Consider the following 25346-nt stretch of genomic DNA (forward strand, 5'->3'; position numbering starts at 1 on the left):
CCTCTCTAGAATGAGCTCTGTGACTTTGGCTCAAGGAAGGAAGCATGTGTGAAATACAGATACGGCCACTGTGTGTGCACGCGCATGTGTGTGCGTGTTCTCCCCGTGTGAGATGGCCGTGGAGCCGGTGGCCTATAATTCTGCTTCCCAGCTCTATCCCTCCTGGTAGCTCTGGAATTTTGGAACGTTCTTCGCATGTGCTGTTCCAGCCGCCGGGCCTGCCCTTCCCGCAGAGAGCCGCACCTCCTGCACATTCTTTCTCTGTGTGGTCTTGGCTGGCTCTCTCCAGCCCCTCCAGATGCACTTGACCCACCCCGCCTCAGCACGGCACCCCACCTCTCTTCCCTGCTTCCTCTCCTCCTTGGCGCTCCTCACCCTCTTGTTCACTCTGCTCTTCAGCTAGCTTTGTAGCTGCCTCCCTGGCCAGACAGCTCCCCGAAAGCCAGCGTCTTTGGCGCTGCACCCCTAGTGCCTATAACAGTTCCCCGGGCCGAAGCAGGCACTCTAGCCTTGTCTGTTGGACGAGCTCCTCCCTGTAACTCCGTTGTAACCACACGGCACGTGCAACTTTGTGCCTGCTCCCCGCCTCCTCTGGGGGGGCCAGCAGAGTCTGAAATCCCTGGTCGGGATTTTGAACTTGCAGACACATGGCACTCAGGAGCTCTTTCTTGCTGTAGGTAGAAGCAGCAAAGAAGGCCTACCACGCGGCGTGCAAAGAGGAGAAGTTGGCCACATCACGAGAAACCAACAGCAAAGCAGACCCGTCCCTCAACCCCGAGCAGCTTAAGAAGTTGCAAGACAAAGTAGAAAAGTGCAAGCAAGACGTTCTAAAGGTAAATGGGCACGTCTTTCTCCATGTCGAATGCACATGCCTCGCCTGGCCGCCTCTCTCTCTGGCCACGGTGAGCCTTCGTCGCTGCCTGATGGGTGGGGAGGTGGCAGGCCAGTAAGGCCTGCTCATCCCCTCACCCTCCCGCGATGAGCACCTCACCTTACCACAGCCCCCGCACCCTCCTCAGGACGGGGGCAGAATCGAGGGCCGGGCAAGCGGGGGAGCGGACGAAGCCTCTGCTCGGGGAAGGGTGGCGGGGTGGCCAGGCAGCTGCGGGAGAAGTGGCAGGGGGTGGCCTGTGCAGGACAAGGAGGTGTGGGCTCAGCGGCGGGGAGCTGACGCGTGAGCGGGCACGGTGGGTCGTGATGACTAAATCACCAGCAGTCTTGTGAGGCAAGTGAAGTAAGGAGCTTAGGACACTGCTAACAAGAAGCCACTGAAAGAAGGTTCCAGAGCCCAGACAGGGCAGAGGTTTGGAGGAGGAGCATAGCTTAGATGGATTGCCCTGGTGGTGAATGGAGGGCGTCCCCTGACGGGGTGGTGGAGTGCCCAGGAGGCCCAGCACCCTGTGGCCAGGGGAGCTTGGCGGGGCGCGGGGAGCAGGCAGGTTGTCCCAGCGGCCCCGGCAGTGAAGGCCTCCGAGAGGTGTGGGTGGAGGCTGCGGGAGCTCAGCCAAGAGACCTGAACGGTCGCCACGGGCGGCAGGCCCCGTGCAGTACCCGGATGCCCCTCTGCCCCTTCCGGGCGGTGGAGAGGTTCCGTGCTGCCGTGGATTAGAGAGAGCCCGTGGGAAGATGGTGGAAGCCACTGGGCTCCGCGGTACAGGTAGTGATCCTGCCTGGAAGCCTGAGGCACAGAGTGCAAACACTAGACAGAGTCGCAGAATTTCCAGTTCCCAGTGAGTGAGAGCTGACAGGAGCCAGGCCCAGGCCGCCACCTCTGCTGTGTGGGGAGGGGTGTGGGGCTGGGGGCCGCCGCTGTCAGCCTCCCTCCTGTGGCCGTGCTGAGGGAGGAGATGTCACCAGCATTTGGAGAGAGAGAGGCAGCCAAGCTGAGAAGGCCTGCATCCTGGGAATAGGCTGTGAGGCGGAGAAGGAAACAGGAGCCCCGAGCTGCTCTGTTCACACCCCCACCGAGCCCAGGGAGTTAGGAGGTGGCATCTCTGTTGTGTGACAGGGGCAACTAAGTCCAGAGAGGCTCAATCTTGTGCCGCCTGGTAGTGTGAGTCGGGGAGGGCCTGTACCCTCTGTCGCTGCTCTGTCACCAGCACAGCGACGGAGGGTGGTTGTGGAGAAAGTCATCTGCGAAGAGTTCCATCGCTCAGAGCAAGCAGCAGAGTCCCTTGAGGCGCAGCCCCCACTCCCCACACCGGTTCTGGGCCAGGAGGGTGGGGTTCAGAGCAACCGGCTGCCTCCACTGTGGGGCCAGGCAATGAGCCTGGGCTACATGCTGAATGGGGAGGGCACCCGGGCGCAAGGCGCAGAAGGCTGGGGGGCTGCTGAGGATTACCTTTGCCAGGTGTCCAGGGCGGTACCTGGAGGAGAGACGTGGCATCTTTGCTTCCTAGGTGTGGGGGGAGGGAGATAGACACGTACCTTTCATGTTTCACGGTCACTCACAACAGAGTCCACCAAACTGATCTGGGGTCCAAGGTCAGACGTAAGGCGCCTGTCAGGATGACTGGGCCACTTTGTAGAGGTTTCCCTCCTGACTCTGTGGTCTGGCCAGTGACCTTGGGGCATGATGGTCCTTGTAGCCGGAGAGCTGGCCTGGACAGGAGGGCAACCCCATCCCTCACTCCCCTTCTTGACGCAGTTTCTGAAAACCAGCACCGAGTGGCTGGTACGCCCTTCTGTGTCTCTTAACTGGTCCGGCGGTGACCACACCTTGCAGTATCCCTCAGAAAGGAACTTCTTGGGTTCAATGCTAACTGTCCCAGTCCACAGGAGGGCGAAGGCTGCCTTTCGTTTCACTCCATGGATGTTTACAAGGAACTTTCTCTGTGCTCTGTGCTAGGAATTCCCCAGTAGTGACGACCCTGTTCTGCATCTGGCTTTGCTAGGGCAGGGCTGTTCGTGACACTGGGGAGCATCTTGTTGCCACTGGGCACCGCGGGGGCTCTGGGGAGGCTGCTGTGTGCCGTTGAGGTATCCCAGAGAAGGGGGTTCTCTCTGCCGCTCTGATGGTCCGCCAGGAGCTGGGTGTTTCGGCCACAGCTGCATGTCCTGAGGCCCCTGAGCTTGGGACCTCACACCGGGCCTCACACAGATAGACCCAGGGCGGCTGATGGTGATCATGAGTCATCAGAGCAGTGGGAGGCCCTCTGGGAATGTCCAAATTCTGGAAAGGATAACCTTTTCCTGGGGTCCCAGAGGACCCAGGCCCAGCCAGGAGGCTCAGGAGCAGAACAAGGAACAGCATATAAGGGAGCGCCGGGGAGGGGGGCTCCAGGGAGTGGGTGGAGCCTGTTAGAGAAGTCTCTGAGAAGAGGGTTCTCTAGAACATCAGGGGTGCGGGGAGCTTTCCAGGGCAGCAGTCACAGAGGGTGTCCGGGAGGGGAGCAGCATAGACAGTAGATTTGGGGTCTTGAGAGGGCGGAGCTGCTCCAGACGTGGCGGGGGCTGGGGTCCTGAGACATGGCCTTGGGCCTAAAGGCAGGAGGCTCAGCCCATCCTCAGTAGTCCACACAGTCGTCAGGGCCAGAAAAGCGAGGTTTCTGGGTGGTGCCCCCATTTCTCAGGGTCTCCACAGTGGAAGGGCTTACAGTAAATACGGCCCCAGCCCTGCCATCCCTCACTTTGCCCCAGAAGGCCCCTGGGGTCCTACTCTGTTTCCTTTCTGATAACAAACTTCTACTCGAGGGCAGTCTGACTGAACGGCTGTGTACGGGGTGCAGCGAGCTGGAGGACAGGGGACAGGGGCTTTTTTGAATGCCTCCTTCCTTCACGCAGCTTGGCGCCCTTTGTGGGTCACCTCATTTAAATATCAGAACGCTGGGAAGTATGGCATGGTGGGGTCAGCTCTAGGCCACCGCAAGAAAGTGAGTCAAATGAATGCTTTTTGTTGCCCAGTGCATGTAAAAGCTGTGTTCACGCTGTAGAGTAATTTATGAAGTGTGCAATTATGTTCTATCTAAAAACAATAGGTACACCTTCATTAAAAAATACTTTATTGCTGGGGCGCCTGGGTGGCTCAGTAGGTTAAGCCTCTGCCTTCAGCTCAGGTCACTATCCCAGGGTCTTGGGATCTAACCCCGCATCAGGCTCTCTGCTTCCCCTTCTCTCCCTGCCTGCCTCTCTGTCTTGTGATCTCTGTCAAATAAATAAATAAAATCTTAAAATACTTTATTGCTAAAAACTGTTAACCGTCATTTGAGATCTCAGTGAGTCATAATCACTGATTACAGATCACCATGACAAATGCAATAATAGGGATGAAAACGTGAGATACTGAGGGAATTATCAAAATGTGGCCAGAGACATGAGCGAGCAAGTGCTGTTGGAGAAATGGCACCGGCAGACGTGCTCCATGCTGGGTCGCCACAGACCTTCAGTCCACAAAACACATGATACTATGGAGAGCCACAAAACGAGGTTTGCCTCCACCTCGTCTTCAGTGAAGGGAAGCGAGGCTCTAAGAAACTCAGGGTCCAGACCCCCAGGTCTGTCTGGCACTCAGAGCCCATGATCTTGCCCAGAGGAATCTGCTGCGTCACCACTGCTGTGGGCAAGGTCTGAGGCTCAAGGGAGACCCAGCAGAGCCCTTGCCCAGGGAGAGGACACGGATGGATGCCGTGGGCACCAATTAGTGGGGCAGTGGTGCCCGAGAGCATGCGCCCTGGGCTTCAGAGTGACCACCCCTTCCCCAGCATCTGCCTGTTCGGGCCTGATACTAGCCGAGAGGCCTGGCAGATGCCAGGAGTGTGGTTTGCTGTTCACAAGTGGAGGGGCTGGGACTTGAACTTGACTTTGAAAGTGGAGTCTGTCAGACTCCAGAGCTTGTGCTCTTTGTGCTTTGGAATCTGTGGAAGCCTGAGAAGCTTTCCCCAAGGGTGAGCTCAGTGGTGGAGGTGGCATCCAAGATGAGCCTGGGAGGCCTGGCCATGTGGGGTGGGGAGGGTGTCTTTCTGAGTATTTTCCTAGGCCTGATTGGGTGGGAGTACCCTTTGGGAGTAGAGGTAGAGTGTGAGTCTTCTGGGCTGGGACCCGAAGAAGTAGATCCTTGGATGCTGGGTCACAGCTCCTCCGCCTGCTTCTGAAGTCACTCAGAGTGTCTGCTTTAGTATTGTCGCCTGATCAGTGGGCCTAGATGCTGATGAATTCAGAAGCGGCAGAAAGGACCAGCGGCAGGTGAGGATGAGGGTACAGAGCCTGGCTCGCTTTGTCTCTGTTGGAGGGAAGCAGGGTGCATGGCAGTGAACGTTGTCCTGTTGGCGCGGATTCTCTTGCAGACCAGAGAGAAGTACGAGAAGTCCCTGAAGGAGCTCGACCAGGGCACGCCGCAGTACATGGAGAACATGGAGCAGGTGTTTGAGCAGTGCCAGCAGTTCGAGGAGAAGCGTCTGCGCTTCTTCCGGGAAGTTCTGCTGGAGGTCCAGAAGCACCTAGACCTGTCAAACGTGGCCAGGTAAGTTTCCATTACCATGAGGTCAGTGGAAAGTTGCTTTTGAGTCAAGGTCAATCACTGCTCTCCAGACTTGGGGTGGCAGTGATCTTCTCTCGGGGGTGCCTGGTTGGCTCAGTCAGTTAAGTGTCTGACTCTTGATTTCAGCTCAGGTCATGATCTCAGGGTCATGAGATCAAGCCCCATGCTGGGCTCTGAGCTCAGTGGGAAGTCTGCTTGGGATTCTCTCTCTCTCCTTCTGACCCCCTACTTCAAAAAAATAAATTAATTAAAAAAAAAAAATAGAACAAAGAGCTTTTCTCCCTAGTTAAGTCCTCCTGCCCAGGGACGGACCTGGTGTTGAGTCTGTCTGCAGCTGCTTGGTCAGCCTGTGCCAGGCAACCCAACGCTGGGGACAGCTGACTGCTGGCCTGAGCTGGGCGGCCTCAGGCTATGCAGTAAGGTGGGCCGTGCACTGCCGGCTCTGTGCACAACACTCGAGGTCCAGGTAGGAAGGGAGGGCTGCAGCCTGGACCAGCGACAGCTGGCATATTTGAAATCAAGCCAGGAACATTTCTCTGTGTTTCCTGGGCTGCTGTGCCCTGCCCTCAGGACTGTCTTACTTTGAAGGCCTTCCGGAGGCCCCTCGTTCTAGAGCAGCTGGCTGTCTAGGACAGCACAGGCCCTCGGGGACTCAGCTCTGGATCATGACATGGAGGCCGTGATATTTCTTCTGCATTTGCCTTGCCTTTGGTTCCACGATGCCTTCTTTGGGGCAGAGGTCTGCTAACCGTGGATGTGGACTTTAGTCATCCATATTGTAGAGCCCTGTAGGAATGACTCACAAGCTAAGGCCTGTCGTTTGTAGGAAATTACATTCCTTTGTCTCCCACACAATACGTGGAAAGGAACGATTACTGTCCAGCCACTCTGCCAAGAGTTAATTAATGCTTATGACGGTCTATAAAGTGGGAGCATTATTCCCCATCTTACCGATAGGGAAACTGAGGCCGGTTGTGGTGCATTGACTTGCCTTAGGGCTGCATGGCTGGCTGGGGTGGGGCAGGCTGTGCCCATTATGTGTTTGCGCGTCCTTGTCTGGCCTCTGTGGCCTCACTGAGTCCTCGAAGCCAGCCTAGGGAGTAGATGGCAGAGTAGTGTCCTAAGGCTGCCCTAACAAAGTACCAAAAACCTGCGGCTTATGACAGCAGCGGTTCCTTCTCTCTCAGTGTGGAGGGTGGGAGGTGTGAAATGAAGGTGTTGGCAGGGCGGAGCTCTCTCTGAGGCTCTTGGAGGAGATCACTGCAGCTGTCATTCCATCTGCTGTCAGTTCTTGGCTTGTGGACATGTCACCCCCACCACGCGGCCATCTTCCTCTGTGTCTTCACCTGCCCTTCCCTCTGTATGTGTCTGTGTGTCTCCATTTCTCCTTTCTTATAAAAAGGTGCCCATAGATTAGGGCCTCATTTAACCTAATTACTTCTGTAAAGACCCTATTTCCAAATAAAATCACATTCTGAGGTACTGGGGGTCAGGACTTTAACATGTCTTATGTGAGGACACACTTCAACTTATACCAGATGGCGCTGTGCTCACTTAACGAGGAGGAAACAGAGACCCGGGGAGGGAGATGGCTTGCCTGCCATCCAGATGAGAAGGGAAAACATGAGCCCCACAGGGCTGCATACTCCTGTCTTCCGTGGCGCACTTGCTAGGCCGGTGAGCTGGTAGGAGTTGGTGTGAGCTGCCGCTCTGGGTGGCCAGAGCATGGGCAGCCTTCACTTAGAGCTTTTGCACATCTGAGTGTAAACCTTCCAGCTTTTTTGAGGGGATGAGGGGGCACTTTCCTGACATTCGATTCTGGACCTGCTGAAATGGAGCCACAGGGATTGGTGCCCTGTGGCCAAGGTGCCGGCACGCTCTGCGTTATCTGACACAGGGCACTGCTCTGCCACCCGGTCGGATGTAAAGCCAGTCTGTGGGAAGCCAAAGCTGTGTCTTCCTCATGCACTGAGGCCACGGAACCCTCCAGCCGAGCCGGGCGGAGCATCCTGGCCCGTGCTGTGGAGCTGACTCATGGGCTGGAGCCCGCGCTCCTGCTGTGGCCAGGCTCTGGGCTGTGACGAACAGTGCCATCCCCACCTTCCAAGAGTCATACATCCTCTATCTGATGCAGCTACAAGAGCATTTACCGCGACCTGGAGCAGAGCATCAAAGCCGCCGACGCGGTGGAGGACCTGCGGTGGTTCAGAGCCAACCACGGGCCGGGCATGTCCATGAACTGGCCGCAGTTTGAGGTAAGAGGAGGCTTGTCCGTGACCTCTGGGCCCGCAGGATTGAGACATATTTTGTCTTTCTCCTTCCAACTCGGTGTCGGCCTCTGCCCTGTTAATGAGGCACCCTTTCAGCACAGCTGCTCCGGAATCCACGTCCGTGTTGAGAGTCCCGAGGGCACCCCCAGAGGGCCTTCGGGGTCTCAGTGACGGCCCAGTTATGCGCTTTCTCGCTAAGAACTTCGGTGGTCGCTTGTTGGCCGTCTGGCATTCTCCCCTTGGCTGTGAGCTCCAGGAGCCCCGGGGTTCCCTGCCCCACCCTGCACGGTGGCTGCGAAGGGCGCTGGCGAAGGGGGTTGCCGACGTGCGCTCCAGGCCTGGTGGGCCTCAGGTCCGGGATGGGGAGCCGGGAGGTGGGGAGAGGGTCATGTGCAGCATTTCTTACCCTCACATGAGGGGCTTTTCCTTGTTTCAGGCAGTACATTCAGCTAATTTTGGCTCAGGATTAACTTCTCTTTTCCTGATTTCATGGATCCGAGCCATCCGGTATCTTACCATGCAAAATGGGAGGGCCTGGGACCTCGGGTCTCTTCTAGCCGTAGGCCTGGCCCACCAGACCCCCTCTCCCCGTCTCACCCCCACCATGTGCTGCCACCCCATTCTGTGAGGGCAGGGGTTCTCCCCACCGTGTGGTAAAGCAGGGGTCAGGAAAGGCTCGGCCGCTGCTTTCCAGGGATGATGCCTTGCGTGGGGGCCAAGGGGCTTGCCTAGCCTTGGTGGCCGCCAGAGCACAGGCTGACTCACGGCTGGCCTCACCTCTTGGCAGCTGTGGGACGCTGGGGGTCTGTGCTGGCCATTGGCCCCATCTTATGCTACGGTTGTGTGTGTCCTCACACATGTGCCCCTGTCTTCTGGAGCCTCTCTATAGAAAGCTGCTCCAATGGCAGTGTAGGTCCCTGTGGCTGAGCACACCCCTGCTCTGTCTTTAGGACATCTGCTCCCAGCAGGAGGCCGAGAGTGGACTGTGCCCCTTCCACGGAGGCCCCGGGACAAAATAGAGGCCAGGGCCCTCCCAAGTGGAAGTGGCTCTAGAGGGGAAAGCACAGAGCCTACCCCGCCCCTGGCGAGGGTGCCCTGGAAGAAGGGAGGAGGTGTGTCCGCACAGAGCAGGATTTTACCCTGCAGGGGTGCGTACTGCTCTGGAGGGCCTCAGGAAGCCACCTGAGAAACCATCCCCCTTCCCAGGCCCGTAGTGTTGTCCGCCAATACCCAGAGTATGGAGTAGTCTGTCTATGGACTGAACAGCCTGTCTCACAGGGTGGGCGTCCTGGCCAGCCCACCGTGGTGGCCCTTCTCTCGTGGATCCTGCAGGCTGGGAAGCAGCGCCCACATGCGGTCTGTGGTTATGAATCTTAGAGGATTATGCTTGACTTTCTCTAATACGATTGTTTGTTTTTATTTTCCATGCCGCAGGATGAAGTAAGTTCCTATTTTTTGGTTAACGTATAATCCCAAGCCTCCTGCAGTGTGTGTCTGGCCTGCGTAGGTCTGCGGGCGGTTGGGGGGCGGGCGGTCCACAGCCTGGTTCTGACAGCGCAGACCAGCGACAGAACCGTGGCCTCTGTGCTGCCCTGCTGTCCCTTGTCCATGCTAACAGCTGGCCCCTTCTTCCCGGGCCAGCCAGGGGCGTGTCACATGGGCTCTGGGGAACCACCCAGGCAGGACAGATTATATTCACATGGTCGCTAAGTCAGTTTATGACAGATGAGAAGATAATAGATGGGGACCGGAGTCTGGAGTCAGGGGCCCAGGTCTGCCACCAACTCTGTGTGGGCAAGGCACCTTTTCTTTCTCGGCCTCAGTTTTCTTGTCTCACAAGTTGGCAGGTTCGACTTGATGTTTCTAAGATGGCTTTAACCTGGGCCAAGCTGTGCACTCAGTCACACCAAGGGTTAATTCAGTTAAGGTTGTTTGGTGATGGGTGGGGTCGGGAGAGCATTGTAAACCAGGTGCCCACACACACCTTCCTGGGAGATGATGTCATAGCCTCTTCCTTCTTTAACTCACTTCTAGTGTTTCTCAGCGCAGTGTATGAAAGTTTTTTACTTGCTGGGAAACTGGCGAGCCTTTGGGGAGGTCAGCGCTTTGCTGTGCTCTGTTAGTCCTACAGCCTGTGCTGCCAGTGAGGACGCTGATCCCTGGAGACCTGTGTGGTGGGCTAGCTTCCATGACTCCCTTCCCCCGAACATGTGACACCCAGACCCTATCGTGTGTGCCCCCCATGGTGCGGTCCCCATGGCGCAGGCTTGCTCAGGCCCTGCAGCCAGCCCTCCTGCCCTGCTGGGAGCCAGAACCAGTGTTGGGCAAGATGGGAACTAGCTCCTGTCTACTTTGAAAGGCTCAAGGAAAGCTGGTGAGGCCTCTGGTGACCCCTGCTGGCCAGAGGTGGCTGGAGGCTTAGCGCCCTGGACGCCAGGCAGGATGGGGAAGTTCCTGGACGTCTGCGTGCTGGCTGGTCAGACTCTCCTTCTGGAGACTGGGCCTCTGTAAGCTGGAGTTCGCCCTTGTAGCAGTGAGCAGGGAGTAGCCGGAGGGTACCGGGAACCTGAGGTCGGCTGGGGAACAACCGAGGTCATGGGGCTCCATTCCATGAACTGTGCAGGGCAGGTCTCTGGGCATTGGGCTGGTGCATTTCACATTAATGTGGCCTCAAACAAATGAACTTCCCCATTACTTTCCCTCGGTGCCCGCTGCCCAGGAGTGGTCCGCAGACCTGAATCGAACTCTCAGCCGGAGAGAAAAGAGGAAGGCTGCTGATGGCGTCACCCTTACGGGCATCAACCAGACAGGCGACCAGGCTTTGCAGAACAAGCCCAGCAGGTAGGCGCTGGGGCAGCCTCCATCCCCCGGGATAGGTCCCCCGGGGTCCTCTGTGTGGGCCAGAAGCTCCCAGCCTGGGCACCTGGGAAACTCTCCTGTGAGGCCTTGCAGGAACCCCACAGGTATCTTTCCAGATGGGGCATCCAAACTCCACTGGGCAGTGACCCAAGGGCATCTCTGGGGAGAATCATCAGCTCATCTGATGCTAGAGCTGTGGAAAGATCCAGAAAAGCAAACCTTTGTCACAAACATGCTTCGGGCCCCAAGCGAGGGCAAAAGGTGATGTCAGATACTGAACATTGTGTGTCCCCAGTGGTGCACACCAGCAGGCGGAGGTCACAGTCAATGCCGTCCTTTGGGCGAGTTCGGGTATCCTGGCCGGTTTTGTACTTCCTGGTTCTGTACGCAGGTGCCTGATTTGGGGGTGGGGGGGAGGAGCAGTGCAAGAGATCATTGTCAAGTGTCCCCCCCCATTTCAAGTCACCTCTTTGATGAGAGTGTGGGTTATTTTATTTCTGACTTAATTGTTTGCTGAAACCAAGTTTGGGTAGCAAAGTGGCACTGAGGTCATTAGAACCTCCTGGAAAGTGTGTGCTAGATGAGGCCTGCCCCCAGGCCGCCAAGTCCCAGCAGATAGGTGTTACTAGCCTCTGCAGAGCTGAGGCTGCCAGCTGCCTCTCCCTGGAAGCCACTCAGGCCCCATGCCACAAGTAATAATACAGTTCATGGTTGCCTTTTCCTAGGAGTGTCAGCACAGGTTCTGGAGGCCTTTCTGGAGTCCTAGGCACTGAAACCCCTTCCTGGGCTCCCTGATCAGACATGGCCAGCTGTCATTCAGCTGCTGTGTCTCCATCTGGGCAGGTAGGCTTGGTGAAGTGACCAGAGCAGTAATCACTGTCCCAGGGGTGAGGCTAGCACCTGTGTGACTGGGTCAGGGTTGGGGAGACACCAACCCAGGGCTCGGGGCGGAGGGTCTAAGAGAGTCTAGGCAGGCCAGGGCTACTGAACAAGTTCGGCTTCCTAGCACCAGGCTCCTCCCCACCCCGCCCCCCCGACCGAAGGACACAGGTGCCAGGGAGGGAGGAGGGCCTATTGGTCTTAAACATGCAGCTCAGGCATAGGCTATAGGCAGGCTTGGGTCCTGTGCCCCTCACCAGGCCTAAAGCCACGAGGCAGTTGCTGGCCACTTGAGGTCAGTGGTGGCATTTGAGGCATTTCCCCTCCTTTCCTCTCCCCTTCCCCCCAGCTCTGTGTGAGCCGTCCATGCAGCAGTCTTGAGTGCCAGCTGCTTGCAGCCCTGGCTTGGAGGCCCTGCCTTGCAGCTGAATCCATAGTGCGGTGCCAGGTCTCATAGGGGCCCGTCTTATTTCCTTACTGTCTAGTTCCGCACCTAGCACCTACGGTCACTGCATCCTGGCTGTCAGCCCTCAGCCTGGGCCTGGGTCAGATTTCTCTCCAGTCCGTCCCCTCTGGGCCTGGCACACAGTAGGCAGCTGAGACGGTTACACAGATGGAGCATGAAAGGGGTTCTTCTGTCTTATAAAGGGCTGTTCAGCAGGCTTTGGTGCTGATTTTGGAAGCTCTGGCCCCAGAAGAAGCAGGGAGGAGGCCACTGGAGCCTCTGGAGTCAGAAGGAGGGGAATGCTGTGCTATGGGGTCCGAGAGTGCTCCAGAAGCCTCCCTCCTGCTCTCAGCGGGGCACCTGGTCTCTGAGCCCCACAGGCCGGCTACCAGCTCACAGCATCAGGAATGGGGGCCAGGTGGGGAGGACAGTGAGGGGAAGCCGCAAGCCAAGACAGACATCACTAGTGCTGCAGCGGCTCCCTGTCTGCGCCCCAGGTCTCCTGTTCAGGTTGGACTGTATCCAGAGGCAATAGGGGAAATGGACATGTTCTCTCAGACTTTTTAAGTGTGTTTAACCACCAAGATATCGGTGTTTTCGTTGAAACAGTCTTTCTGCTCAAACAACGTATCCTCCTTTCCTGCAAAGAGCTGATCTGTCCCTTCAGATCCTGGCCCTGTGATCCTGCAGCTGGGAGCACCCAGGACCGGGTTGGGGTGCCGAGCTGGGGTCCCCTGAAAGCTCTCTCTCTCCCTGTAGTGATCTTAGTGTCCCGAGCAATCCCGCACGGTCCGCGCAGTCACTGTCCAGCTACAACCCTTTCGAGGATGAGGACGACACGGGGAGCACCGTCAGTGAGAAGGAGGACATTAAGGCCAAAAAGTTGGTGAACAAACATTTCCCTCCGGTTTCCACCTCGCTCGCTCTCTGTCTCTCCTCTCTCTCTGTCCAGGCTCTAGCCCCCTTGGTACTCAGAGCAGTGCATGAGGCCTGCAGGAGGTGGCCCGGCTGCCAGCTGGTGGACAGTCTCTGGCTTCTCGATTTCTCAGGGCGGGGTGGCACCCATTAACAATCTGTGGTTGCTTTTTCTCTGTCCTCCGTTAACCCTCGCCAAGGCCTTGGCACACCACCGCAGGAAGACGGGTGTGCTGGGTGGCCCTGCGGGGAGCCCGACTGCGCTGTGATGCTGAGGGGCAGTGCTCCTGTGGAAGGAGGCCCCCGCCCAGCCCCAGGGCTGCCGGCTCCAGGCAGGGCCTCGTGCCTCCGCAAGCCCCGTGCTCAAGGCCCCCCTGGGGCAACCCTTTCTTGCAGCGTTAGCAGCTATGAGAAGACCCAGAGCTACCCCACTGATTGGTCAGATGATGAATCTAACAACCCGTTTTCCTCCACGGATGCCAATGGGGACTCAAACCCGTTTGACGAGGATGCCACCTCGGGGACAGAAGTGCGGGTCCGGGCCCTCTACGACTATGAGGGGCAGGAGCATGATGAGCTGAGCTTCAAGGCGGGTAGGTGGGCTCACTGGCTGGTACCTGACGCAGAGGTTTCCAACCTGCTGGGGCGGGGAGGGTGTCTGGCTTTTTTTTTTTTTTTTTTTTTTTAAAGTCTGGAAAATTCCTGCTAGTTCCATTTGTGGGTTTTCCTTCCACATTTCAAAAGCAGCAGATGCTCACTGCCAAACCTTAGAAGGCATGAGGTGCCCTGGTGCTTTTGCCCAAGGCGCCATCCCTAGCAGGACCGAGGGCTGCACACAACAGGGCACTGGGGCAGGAGCCACTGATCGGGGGCACCGACAGGGTTTCCCAGGCGCTCTCCGGAAGCAGCCAGCTGTGTGGGTCCCCAAGGGAAGGCTTTCTCCAGAGACCCCCGGCTGGCAGAGGAGCCCTTGGTGAGCCACCTTGCCTAGACCCCAGAATAGCACTCGATGTTCCCCTGGGCCACTCGGAGCCTCGTCTCAGGGCCATGCCTTTTGAACTTCCTCCCTGCGGCCACGTTGTCCACGTTCTACCAGCAGCACCCCTTTGTTGCCAGTACCCGAAACTTCTGTTTTATAGAACAGTCTGGATCCAGATTATGGGAGCTCTGTGCACACGGATCTCCTAGGCTTTGTCTTTTTTTTTTTAAATGCTTGTTGAAGGGCACCTGAGTGGCTCAGTGGGTTAAAGCTTCTGCCTTCGGCTCAGGTCATGATCCCGGGGTCCTGGGATCAAGCCCCGCATCAGGCTCTCAGAGAGCCTGCTTCCCCTCCTTGTCTTTCTGCCTGCCTCTCTGCCTGCTTGTGATCTCTGTCAAATAAATAAATTAAAATCTTAAATGCTGGTTGCACCTTGCCAAAATGGGTTTCAAGCCTCAGTTTGAAAGCACTTAGAGGCTGCTAGAGGAGGCGAGAGAGAGCCAAGTTCTTCCCTTCTGCCTTGCCCCTTCCCCGAAGCCACCCCCAGACCCACCGTCCAGCCTTCAAAGCGGGAGGCTGGGCCAGAACTCAACCAGCACAAGCTGAAATGTGCTGCTCCACTCGGGCTGCGCCTCTGGGACAGACCCCGCGTCTGTGGCGCGGAGAGCTATGTCCATGCTCGTGGGCCCCTTTGGTCCGTGCTCAGCAGGCTGGGCAGCTGGCCTGACACTCAATCCCCTGGTCACCAGGTACCCCTCGCGGGTTATAGAAAGTTTTTATACATGTCTTATGTAGCCGCACACACCTTTGTCCAGTTTTCTGATCTCTGCGGGTCATTTGCCCCCCTACTTTGTTGATTTATTCATTGTAACTTCTAAGTCTTTCTCTGTCTCACCTGTTGGATTAGTCAGCAGTTTTGTGGACATAAATGTTTCCTTCTGCTCTGAGCGAATTGTTAAAAGCCGACTGAACTAAAAGCAGTATTTTAAATCACCGGATCACGCTTTTACAGCCAGAAAGCTTCCCTCTTCACTGTGTCTGTTTTGTGCATTACCTTTACTGCAGTGTTCACCCCGGCCAGCTCTGCTTTCCTCTGTCTGTAGCATGCTCCGGTGCCCTCCACTCCTCTAGGCCTTAGGCACCTGCGGAGCCTTTCCCTGGGGCCCTTCCCAGCCCGTGTGAGCATCACAGAGCTGCTCCCACCGTGTACCTGCGAGCCTGGCTGTGTGCAAGGGTGGGATAGAGAAACACCAGTTGTCCAGGGGCGCACAGGGGCCAGGAAGGACAGGAGAATATGAAGCTTTACTTCTCGCTCTCTCTTTTTTTTTTTTTTGAAGATTTTGTTTATTTGAAAGAGAGAGAGTGTAAACAGGGAAAGCAGCAGAGGGAGATCCCAGGGCCCTGGGATCATGACCTAAGCTGAAGGCAGACACTTAACCCACTGAGCCACCCAGGCGCCCCTGAGCCCTACCCCTCTTGGTGCTCACTTCGGCCCCTGTGTTCACTGCTGGTGTTGCTGAGTTAGATTTGTGTGGGACCTGGTGCTGCCGGAGTGGCCCAGTGGCTGCAGGCAAAGCCGTCCCTCACAGCGGCCTGGCGGCGGCTGCCCGCCGCCTGCTGGGCACTGCCTGGCTCCGTCCCTGCTCTAATACTGAGTCCTCCGGGTCTGCGGGGGAGGAAGCCAGGCCCCAGGGGCAGGGCATTTCGCTCATGAATAGCAGCCCTGGGTATCTGCCCCACAAGCGTCTTCATCACTCTGCCACACACAATAGAGACAGGAAGTACCTAAACAGGGCATAATTGCCTGGGGAAGAAATTGCAACGTAGCCTGCAAAGGGAACCAAACTGCCCCTGAGAAATACAAAGCTTGAAGCTGAACAAAAGGCTCCTGCTCTCCTGGGACTGAGTCTTCTGCCCGCTCCCTGCTCCCAAGAAGGCCTGAGCTTCGGGGTTCCCACACCTGCAGGCGGTCCCGGGCAGAGCCCCGGGTGGCTCCTCGTCAGGGGGCACCAGACTGCTCTGTCCGCTCCGAACACGAGATGCCAGACCCACACCTGCCACCACCATGGCCCTGACCACACCTTTGGTCTCCGCGCCCCCATCTGTGTCCTTGAAGGACCAGCACTCCGTCTGTCCGTCCCCATCAGGGTTCCTCCTCCACGACTCAGGCCCGGCCTGAAGTAGGGGGTCCTTCATGCGTGAACAGATGAGATGAACCAAACACAGTAACACACGGAGCCACGGGGAGATTCCAGAACTGCCGATGGCTTCCGTCTCACAGCATTGAGAGAGCTTGATTTCTTTCCGAGGATAAATGCCCTGAGCCAGGGGCTGAAGCTGGAGTGACAGGTCCCTGCTTCTCCCACAGCCTGCTCTGGACACGGATTAACTGAACCCACCGGGTCAGGGCAGCAAGTACCGGAGGGGAGATCTAAGATAAAGCTGGCTGGAGCCTGGGAAGGAGGAGAACAGCAGGAGAGGGCGGTGACAGGGGCGGCATGGGCGCTCTGACCTGGCCTGGAATAGTCCGGAAGCACAGGGCCTGTGGCATTGAGTTCTGCAGTCTCTGTGGGAGCTGCTTGCTTTAGGGTCCCTGTGCGCGGTGGCAGTCTTGGGGCTCGTGTGGCTGCTGAAGGAGTGACTTACAACGCAGCTTAGTAGGGAAATAACCAGGTCTGACCCAAGAGAATGCCTTCCCCTCCCACCCAGCTTAGATCCTCTGAGGGCCAGGGGCGGGGGCTAAGCCGCTAGGGCACTCTGACTGGGTGACGGGGGTCCGTGGGTCACCCGCCTGTTCACCAGGACTGCTTCGTTCTTGTCTTGAAGGGGACGAGCTGACCAAGATAGAGGACGAGGATGAACAGGGCTGGTGCAAGGGACGCTTGGACAACGGACAGGTCGGCCTGTACCCAGCCAATTACGTCGAGGCGATCCAGTGACAGGCCCGCCGGCTGGCTGGCGGAGAGGGGAGGCAGAGGTCGCAGGAGCTCCGTTGGCCATCGGCCCCGGGCAGCGGCACTCCGGCGCAGCTGGCTCTGTGAGTGTCCGCTCCTCTTCCTGCAAAACATGATGGCTCCGTCACTGTCGGCTTCCTGGTGTCTCTCGGAGACAGACGGGCTGGTCGCTTCACCGGGACCCGGCACCTTTCCGCACGCCACGCAGACGGAGAGGTCTGAGCGCCGGAAGACAGTACAACAGACTCGCCCTGTCCCCCACTCCCGCTCACTGTGCGTGTTGGCTTATCATGGACCTGTCTGTTCTTGACCTTGTCTCTCCTCTGCTCTGAGTCAATGGTGGGTCCCACTGATTCTTGTTGCTCTGATTACTTCCTCTGACGCGTCCCGTCTCCCACAACTTCAATGAACAAGCTTCCATGCCATTTTCTGAGTGAAGACGTTGAGGTTTTTAATTTAAAGGCTGTGTACAGTTATACTTTTTTATGTACCTGCTCTTCCATTCACTCACACTTAAATTATGGCACAGATTGATAGGCACCAGCGTTGAGGACGGCGCTCTCCCCGCGCCACGCTGGGGCCGGCCGCCGGGGCTGCCGCTCCCCGAGCCCGGCCGTGCGTGAGGCCCGAGATCGCAGTGGGAGGTGGGAGCACGTTGGGCGGGTTTCTTTTGTGAATGCCCTACGCATTTGGGGCGTCCGCCTTGATTTCCGGAAATAACCTTACGTAGTACTCCCCAGTGTCCCCATATTTAAAAAGTATTTTCATTCTATTTGTGTTTAAAACTTTATTCTTGCAAATTAACAGTTTTATCGGTGATTTGGAAGGTTACATGGTAAGAAGACTAACTTCTCGAGCACGGGCGTCTGTGGATTAGATGCTTTCTGTGAGACTGCCGTGTCTTGGCGTGTATCTGTATATATTATTTGATATTCAGAGACTCTAAAGAGTTCGTCTACTGTTTCAATGAGATCTAACGGCTTTTGACAGTGGGTTTCATTTGTAAACTGCTTGAAGACTGTGACATTCAGGCACAGGCCTGGCTGGTCGGCTGGGCCTCCTCTGGGCTCCCGGCCTGGGCCTCTCTGGAGTGGAGACAGCTGTGGGGCAGCCTGTCCTCGCCGGCCAGCTGTGGGTCCACCTTCTAACCAGCCTTAGTCCTTTCCGTAGCAGAACACTGGAAAACCTCCCATGTCTTTCCAGCAGCTGCAGACTCCAGCCCTCCCCATTTCTCGCCAGCACATGAAAGCTGGGTCTCACCCCAAGCAGCGGGGTCCCTTTGAATGGCCTTAGTCATCGGGAGCGTGCCTGCAGTGGGCGCTGTGCTGCAATCCCGGGGCGGTGGGGGGGGGGGGGGGGGGGGAGGGGAGGCAGGAAAACCTCTATTTTGTGTAACTCAGACATCGGTGACATGGCCGCCGCCATCACAAGCTGTGCATTTTCTCAGTGTTTCCAGTGAGCCCCATGTCTTGCTTGGAAAGTGGATGCGCATCTATGTTTGTCATGAAAACTTACCAGCAGAAATCCTCATTCCTTTGCTACAGATTTACCAAAAATTGTCAAGTCTTTCCAGTTAGGAGTTTCTTCAAATGTATAGTATTTTAGAAAAAAAAATCAATAAACAGTTGATCTGGTGAGTGTGACTGTCCTAGAGCCGTGCGTCCCTCACGCTCCCGTCAGCTGGTGGCCGTATCTTTGTCGGCATCTTCCAGCTCTGGAGCTGGTGAGATCCCGGGCACGCGGCCGCCCCCCAAAGGGCTCTGTGCCCTGCCCGTCCAGAGCTTGGGGACTTGAGGCCCCTAAGCCCTTCGAGGTTCCCATCTCCCCAAAACCTGCTACTCTGTGGCCCGGGCTTCCCCAGTGTAGACAGCAGCCCGGCGCCTCTTTCCCTCCCTGAGGCTGAACAGCAGGACCCATCACCTGGGCTTCTTTGAACACATTTCCTGAGCGCCTGCTGGGCCCTGGGCCCTGTGCTCTGCTCACACAGTGTCTGCAGTAGCGTGCCCGGGGGCTCAGCTGGTTGTCTGCCTTCGGCTGGGGGTCATGATCCCGGGATCCTGGGGTCCAGCAGTGTCCGGCTCCCCGCTCAGCAGGGAGTCCACTTGTCCCTCTCCCTTTGCCCCTCCCCCCAGCTTGTGCTCTCTGTCCCTCCCTCCTTCCCTCTCCCTCTCTCTCACTTGAATAAAATCTTAAAAACAAAAACAAAAAAATTCCCACCTCCGGACATCCTGTGTGGGGGCTGAGTCTCCGTGTTCCATTTGACAGAGAAGGACACAGAGGCTCCAAGAGCCACACTTCCTCCAAGGTGTCCCTGCTGGTGTGTGGCACTAAAATGTACCCTGTGGGATCTGCGCCCTCGCTGGGGTGACATGAGTTGAAAGAAGGCCAGGGCAAGGCCCAAGAGAGTTGTGAGGGCTGTCACAGCCCGACACACCGAACCCCAGTAAGGCTCGTCCAGAAAAGTGCCCATCTGGTCAGCGGGCCCTCGGAGGAGCCCAGAGGAGCAAGGCAGGCCGCTGCCGCCGCCCCACTGCTTGCCTGGCTCAGGAATGGCAGAGAAGGATCTGATGGGTGATGGGGCCCCTACTCTCCGCTTAGGAGGACTTGGAGCCCATCGGAGTTGCCTCCCCCGGGCCCAGGCTGCCACAGATACAAGGTAGGACAGGGCGGAAGGGAGACGTCAGAGCGGGTTCCCGGCTCCCACAGCGGGACCTGGGCCGGCCAGTCCTGGGCACTTAGTGCTTCACGTACTGTCGGGACCGCTGTGGGGGAGGCTGGCGTCACCCTGCTTTGCGGAAGAGACGGGAGGTCTGGAAACTCAAGTTCCACAACTCGCCCAAGCTCCCATGACAGAACTACGGGATTCTGTGCTGGCTCCCCGATCGGCAGATGCAGGGGTGGGGGGAGGTGAGCAGGGGGAGCCCTCCGAAGTCAGGATAAAACCACCTCCGCTCAGCGGGGCCCCTTCTTAGCCTGTCCTCTCAGAGCTCCTGCAAGAAATCCTGCAGGCCCTCCCTGCCCACCTGCCCTTTGCCATCCTGACCCTCGGGCCAGCTCGGGAATCCCAACTCAGCGCTCAGCTTCCCTAGGCGACAGTGGCACGGGCCTTCCTGGCTGGAGGCTTGGAGGGAGGTGTACAAGGCCCCAGGCACCCAGGAGGTGGTAACTGGTACCGTGGTGATCTGTGATCACCTGTCCTCCTAGTCCCCAACCAGAAGGTTCCAGCGTTCTTGACTGCCTCTCCCACACACTTCATGCTGGGCCACCAAACCCTCTTTGTCCCTCTGTCCTTCCCTTCCCCAGAGCCACTGCCTGGGGCCAAGCTGCCCCTTCTTCCCCAGAGCCACTGCTCTGTGCGCACTGCCTTCCCGGATCCCAGGGCCCTCAGCAGCCTGCCCAGTCCCTTCTCAGTGGAGGGTGGGAGGGGGTATTTCATCTTCCCATCCGAGCCCCCTGGGCATGGCCAGTGGGCAAGCAAGCTCCAGTGAGTGACCCGGGCAGAGATCTGGCTCCGTAGCAGCTTTCTGAGTTCCTTGAGAGAGGACTGAGGCCTGGGCTTTCTGAGTTCCTTGAGAGAGGACTGAGGCCTGGGCTTCCCTGCAGGCCCTCCACCACCTAAGCTCGTGCAAGGCCTCTCCCTGTGCCTGGACGGGGGCTTGCTGGGTGACCGGTGGGTTTGGGCTCTGTGAAGGCCTCGGTACTAGGGGCAGACATGGAGGGGACCACTTAATCCATCAGAATGGGGGTGGGTAGAGGTTGAGAAGGACCCCCGTGGGCCGCTTAACCAACCCCTTCCTTGTTCATGGGAAAACAGGCCAAGTGAGGGGCAGGAGTGACATGCCCATGGTCACAGAGTGAGCGGCTGGGCGAGCTGAGTAGCCCTTCCTGGCAGGGAGTCAGCTGGCTCTCTCCCTGGATCATAGTCATTCACCATGCAATTATTGAGCACCTACGGTGTGCAAGGCTAGGTGGTGACAGGAGGAAAAATGAAGAAGGGACCCAAGTTTGCTTTTGGGAAACTCCAGAAGCTCAGGGAGAGTCCAAGTCACTTTGACACCAGGGAGGATGGGTCAGGGTGGTCCCCTGAGAGTGTGCCTGGTGGATTCTGGAGGCTACCCTGTAAGTCTTAGGGAATTAGGACAAACAGTGTCCCCAACGCAGCTCCAAGGCCCTTGGGGGCACAGTACTACAGGGTCCTTGAGCTGTTCCCCCCCCCCACTTCCAGTGGGAAGCATCCCTGCCTGGCAAGAGGTCAGAGTGGACCACAAACGGGGGGGGGGTACCCCCACTCCTGTGTGACCAGATGCCTAAGCAAGTGCCTGAGCCTCATTCCATAAAGTGGGGACGACCTGGGGGGTGTCCAGAAGCGGGACACCTTGCTGGGCAGGTGCCTTGCCCTCGGCTTCCCTTACCCCCAGACAGCTGCAGGAGGTTCATGCCCCCCTCCACTTTCTGTTTTCCCTTAGAAGGGCAGGCAGTGACTTCTGGGCTGGAGCTCTGTGGTCTCTGTGGTGGCAGGGCGACCCCTCTGCAGGGCCCAGGCCATAGCACCTGGTGGACACATGTGGGCCACAGGTAGAGAGACCTGCGGCTGGGATGGAGGCGCTCCGCTCCCCCCGGGAGGACAGGCCTGGGCCAAGCCGAATCTGGCGGGCATCCTGTTGAGGTTCAAGGTCATCCTCCACCAGGCGGGGCCGCTGCCAAGCACAGACTTAGAGGAGCCAGGCTGACAGAGGACAGGCGGTTTCTCTGCCCACCCTTTCCAAGCAGCCTGGGGCTTAACATTTATCAGCCACATGCCAGGTGCAGGGCTAAGCACATTTCTCTGCAAAGGGTCATATAACCCTCCTCACTATGTGTGAATGCCATTTCGCAGATGAGAAAACAAATCAGAGAAGTTGAGCGACTTCCATGAGGGCGTACAGCAAGTTAGGGGCAGGGCTGGGGTTTCAACTCCTGCGCCTAACTCCAAAAGTTCCTGTGCCCCTGGAGGACTTGTTACAACCCAGCTTGCTGGACCACGTTCTAGAGTTTCTGCATCATGAGATGGGGGATGAAGTCGAGAGTTTGCATGTCTAACAAGTCCCAGGTGATGCTGACCCAGGACCACACTTTGAGAGCCACTGGTCCAAAGAGCAAGAACGAGCTGGTACCCAAAGTACCAGCAATTCCCTGTGCTCTCAACATGTTCATAGAAGCAGATGCTCCCAACCCAGCTCTGGGACACGGAAACTGGGTCCTGGGCACCCAGAGACTGATCGCCCACGGTCTGACCCAAGGAGGTGGGGAAGTATGTCCAGGAAGAAAGGGACACAGGCCAATGTGACATCCCATCCCGGGCCATTCCTATGATTCCCGGACAAGGGGCAGGCAAGGTGCAGTGGCAGCAGGTGGCAGAGGGAGCCGTGTCCCACCAGGGTCAGATGGGCGCCCGTGTCACCGATGAGCTGCCTGTCCTCAGGTAAGCCCCTCCCTCTCCCTCACCCTCTGTTTCCTCCTCTGGAGGAGGGGGAAGTGGGTCCTATCTTTTCTCTTTCATGATCCTATGCGGTCTGGAGTGTGAGAGTGCTTGATAAAACACAAATCTGGGAAACGGTGGTATGGAGGTAGTCTAACCCCAAGGGCTGACCTCGGAGACTCCAAATCCTCCCCCAACCAGTCACCCAGCACAAGCCACAGACTCATGATGAAACTATGTGGGGAGGCTGGGGTTTCCACAGCAGAATCTGACAGAAGAGGTTTTTCTTCTCTGAAACTCAACAAGAGTCTTACAAAGGTGTAAAAATGAAGTCGATGGTTGAAAGCATGGACTGTGAGGTCCTGTTCCCTGCACTCAGACTGGACTCCAACTGTGTGACCTTAATGAGCTGCGTGGGCGTGACGGAAATACTTAATCTCTCCAAGCCTCGGTTTGCTCACTGATAAAATGGGAATAAGGGCGGTTAACATTTGTTACTTCAGATGTGCCAGACCCTGTCCTAAACTCTTCAACGTTTATTAACTTTCTGGATTCTCACAGCGGCCCCATGAACAGGTAAATGTTATCACTCCCAATTTTACAGGCAAGGCGCTTGAGGCACAGAGAGGTTAGGTAACTTGCCCAAGGAGCGACAGCCGCCAGGCGGCAGAGCGCGCATTCAGACGCAGAGGGTGCAGTACAGGCCCTGCCCACTAGGCTGCGCCGTTGGACTGCAAGGGCGAGGATGTCCGCCGTGGTCTGCGCTCGGTCAGTGACACCTACCAGGACTGGAGGTCCCCACTACGGAGCCACCAGCCCTGAAGGGCCCTCCTCGGCAGCACCGGCCCGACCGTGCCGTCACTGGCCGCACGCCTGTCCCTCCCACTGAACAGCAAACTCCTCGGTTTGGGGACCCGCCCGTCACCTCTAGTCCCAGACCTCCTCTCTTTGGTGTTCCTGGAGCTAGATGGGAAAGATAAAATGAAATCCATTTTGGCCCATCGATGAAATTCAGACTATACGGTTTCAGACATGTTCAAATCCTTTGTGGGAAGGACTAGGAAATGAACAAGGGAAGGGACGGGGGCACAGATGAACCGCGTAACTAACGGGTCTCTCTTGGAGCAAAGGATGACTGATGGGCAGACTCAGCGTGGCCCCGTGTGGCCCTCGGGGAGGTGACAAAACAAACAGCCCTGAGCCAGGCGACAATCAGTCAGCAAGGCAAACAAAGCTGACTGTAAGCCACCCCGCCCATCAGGACACCTCCAGGTCAACCGGTCAAAGTCAAGACAGCCCGGCCTCTCCTGCCCCTCCCAAGCATTTTCCAATAACAATGTTAATAGTTTTCACTTAATTGTAAAGGGAACAAAAGTTGAGATGGAAATTTGGAAACTAAGCAGAAGTATTCTGAAAAACAAAGCCCCCACGGTCCCGATATCCAGGGGCAACACTGCAGATACTCCGGGTTATTTTTTCTGGTCTTTTTTTCCATCCGTACACAGGTGTAGGGCACATATTCTCTTGCGGTTGTCATCGACGTGTGTGTTTTGCAGAACTGGGCTCCTACCCTAAATGTGGTGTGGGACCCTGCTTCTTTACCATTTCACGGGCATTTTCTCACGTCCCTAAATATGCTTAACTTAAAAATAGAATGTTTAACGGCGGCAGGATATTCCATGGGTCTTGAGTCCCATATCCCTGAGCGTTTGTGTCCCGTTTCTTTTTTCATTTTATAGATATAATTTACATACAGTAAAATGCACCCTATTTAGTGTACAGTCATTTTTTTAAAAAGATTTTATTTATTTATTTGATAGAGATCACAAGTAGGCAGACAGGCAGGCGGTGGGGGGGGGGGGCAGGCTCCCCACCAAGCAGAGAGCCCGATGCGGGGCTCTATCCCAGGACCCTGAGATCATGACCTGAGCGGAAGGCAGAGGCTCAACCCACTGAGCCACCCAGGCACCCCTACAGTCAAGTTTTGACAAACACGTTGCCGTGCAACCACCACCACAATCAAGAAATAGAACTGTTCCATCGCTGCCCAAGTATGTCCTGGCTTCTCCGTAATTCAACCTTTCCTTATATCCTTGACCCTGGGAAACTGCTAATCTGTTCTTTGTTTCTATAGTTTTGCCTTTTCCATAATGTCCTGTGAATGGAATCATACAGTATGCAGCCTTTGTCTTCCCTTCTTTTGGGTCACATAATTAATTTGAAATTCATCCATGTGGTTTCACGCAGCAGTAGTCTGTTCCTTCTTACCGTAGGTGGTCTCTGGGTATTGAATTCACCATGTTTGCTAATCCAGTTGAAGGATATTTGGGTTGTTTCTGGGTTTTGATGATTACAAACACTTTTGTTATGAACATTCAGGTACATGTTTTTGTATAAATATAAGTTTTCATTTCCTTTTGCAATTATTTTTGCTAATATTTTAATATTGCAAATATTACAGCAATGAGCAATTATTACACCAAATCCTTTATCCCATTAATGGAAGAAATGGCATCAATGTACATTTTTTAAAAATCAATCAATAACATCAACTCAATCACAAGCGTCTTTATTTAAATATTTTACCATCTAAAATGGGGCATTTGTGAATTTCCAAGTGTATACTGCCTCAGCAGTAAAGGGGTTTGTGGAAATCAGATAGTGGTGCTCGTGATTCCATGCATTTTCCTTTTCCTTTTTCTTTTTTAAGATTATTTATTTATTTGAGAGCGAGCGAGCGAGCAAGGGAGAGAGAGCACAAGCAGGGTGAGGGGAGAGGGAGAAACAGACTCCCGGTACTCCAGGATCCTGACCTGAGCTGAAGGCAGATGCTTGACCGACTGAGCCACCCAGGTGCCCCATCTGTTGTTCATGGTCAAATGTACCTGACCTGTAAGAAATGGCGTAAGGGATAGCGTTCCTGTGTCTTCTCTTCTGCACTAACTGAAGTTCACTGGCGTCCTCCAGGGACAAGGGACAAGATCTGTGCCTATTTGCACTTTGTGATTCATCATATGACTGTCCAGAAAAGTCTAGTTTTTCCTGCGAGTGGCATCCGCGTTTCAGCAAATTCCTATTTCACTGAATGAACTAAACGGACTAAACGCTGTT

General features: G+C 56.2%; 1 protein-coding gene across 6 annotated transcripts in view; it reads left to right on the forward strand.

Annotated features, from left to right (window-relative positions):
• PACSIN2 (protein kinase C and casein kinase substrate in neurons 2) overlaps window positions 1–16823 on the forward strand; it is a 129943-nt gene extending 113120 nt beyond the window's left edge. For 3 of the 6 annotated variants that reach the window (XM_032882835.1, XM_032882836.1, XM_032882837.1), the window contains exons 5-12: window positions 678–833; window positions 5283–5458; window positions 7611–7731; window positions 9181–9186; window positions 10466–10587; window positions 12689–12811; window positions 13241–13437; window positions 16650–16823. In XM_032882835.1, coding sequence (XP_032738726.1) covers window positions 678–833; window positions 5283–5458; window positions 7611–7731; window positions 9181–9186; window positions 10466–10587; window positions 12689–12811; window positions 13241–13437; window positions 16650–16762 — 1014 coding nt within the window. In that variant the 3' untranslated portion in view covers window positions 16763–16823. The remainder of the gene's footprint in view (window positions 1–677; window positions 834–5282; window positions 5459–7610; window positions 7732–9180; window positions 9187–10465; window positions 10588–12688; window positions 12812–13240; window positions 13438–16649) is intronic. The other 3 variants (XM_032882839.1, XM_032882838.1, XM_032882840.1) reach the window with 3 other exon arrangements.
• Window positions 16824–25346: the final 8523 nt, after the last annotated feature.

Source organism: Lontra canadensis, unplaced genomic scaffold (assembly GCF_010015895.1).
Source record: "Lontra canadensis isolate GAN:19392208 unplaced genomic scaffold, GSC_riverotter_1.0 scaffold84, whole genome shotgun sequence".
Lineage (NCBI taxonomy): Eukaryota > Metazoa > Chordata > Mammalia > Carnivora > Mustelidae > Lontra > Lontra canadensis.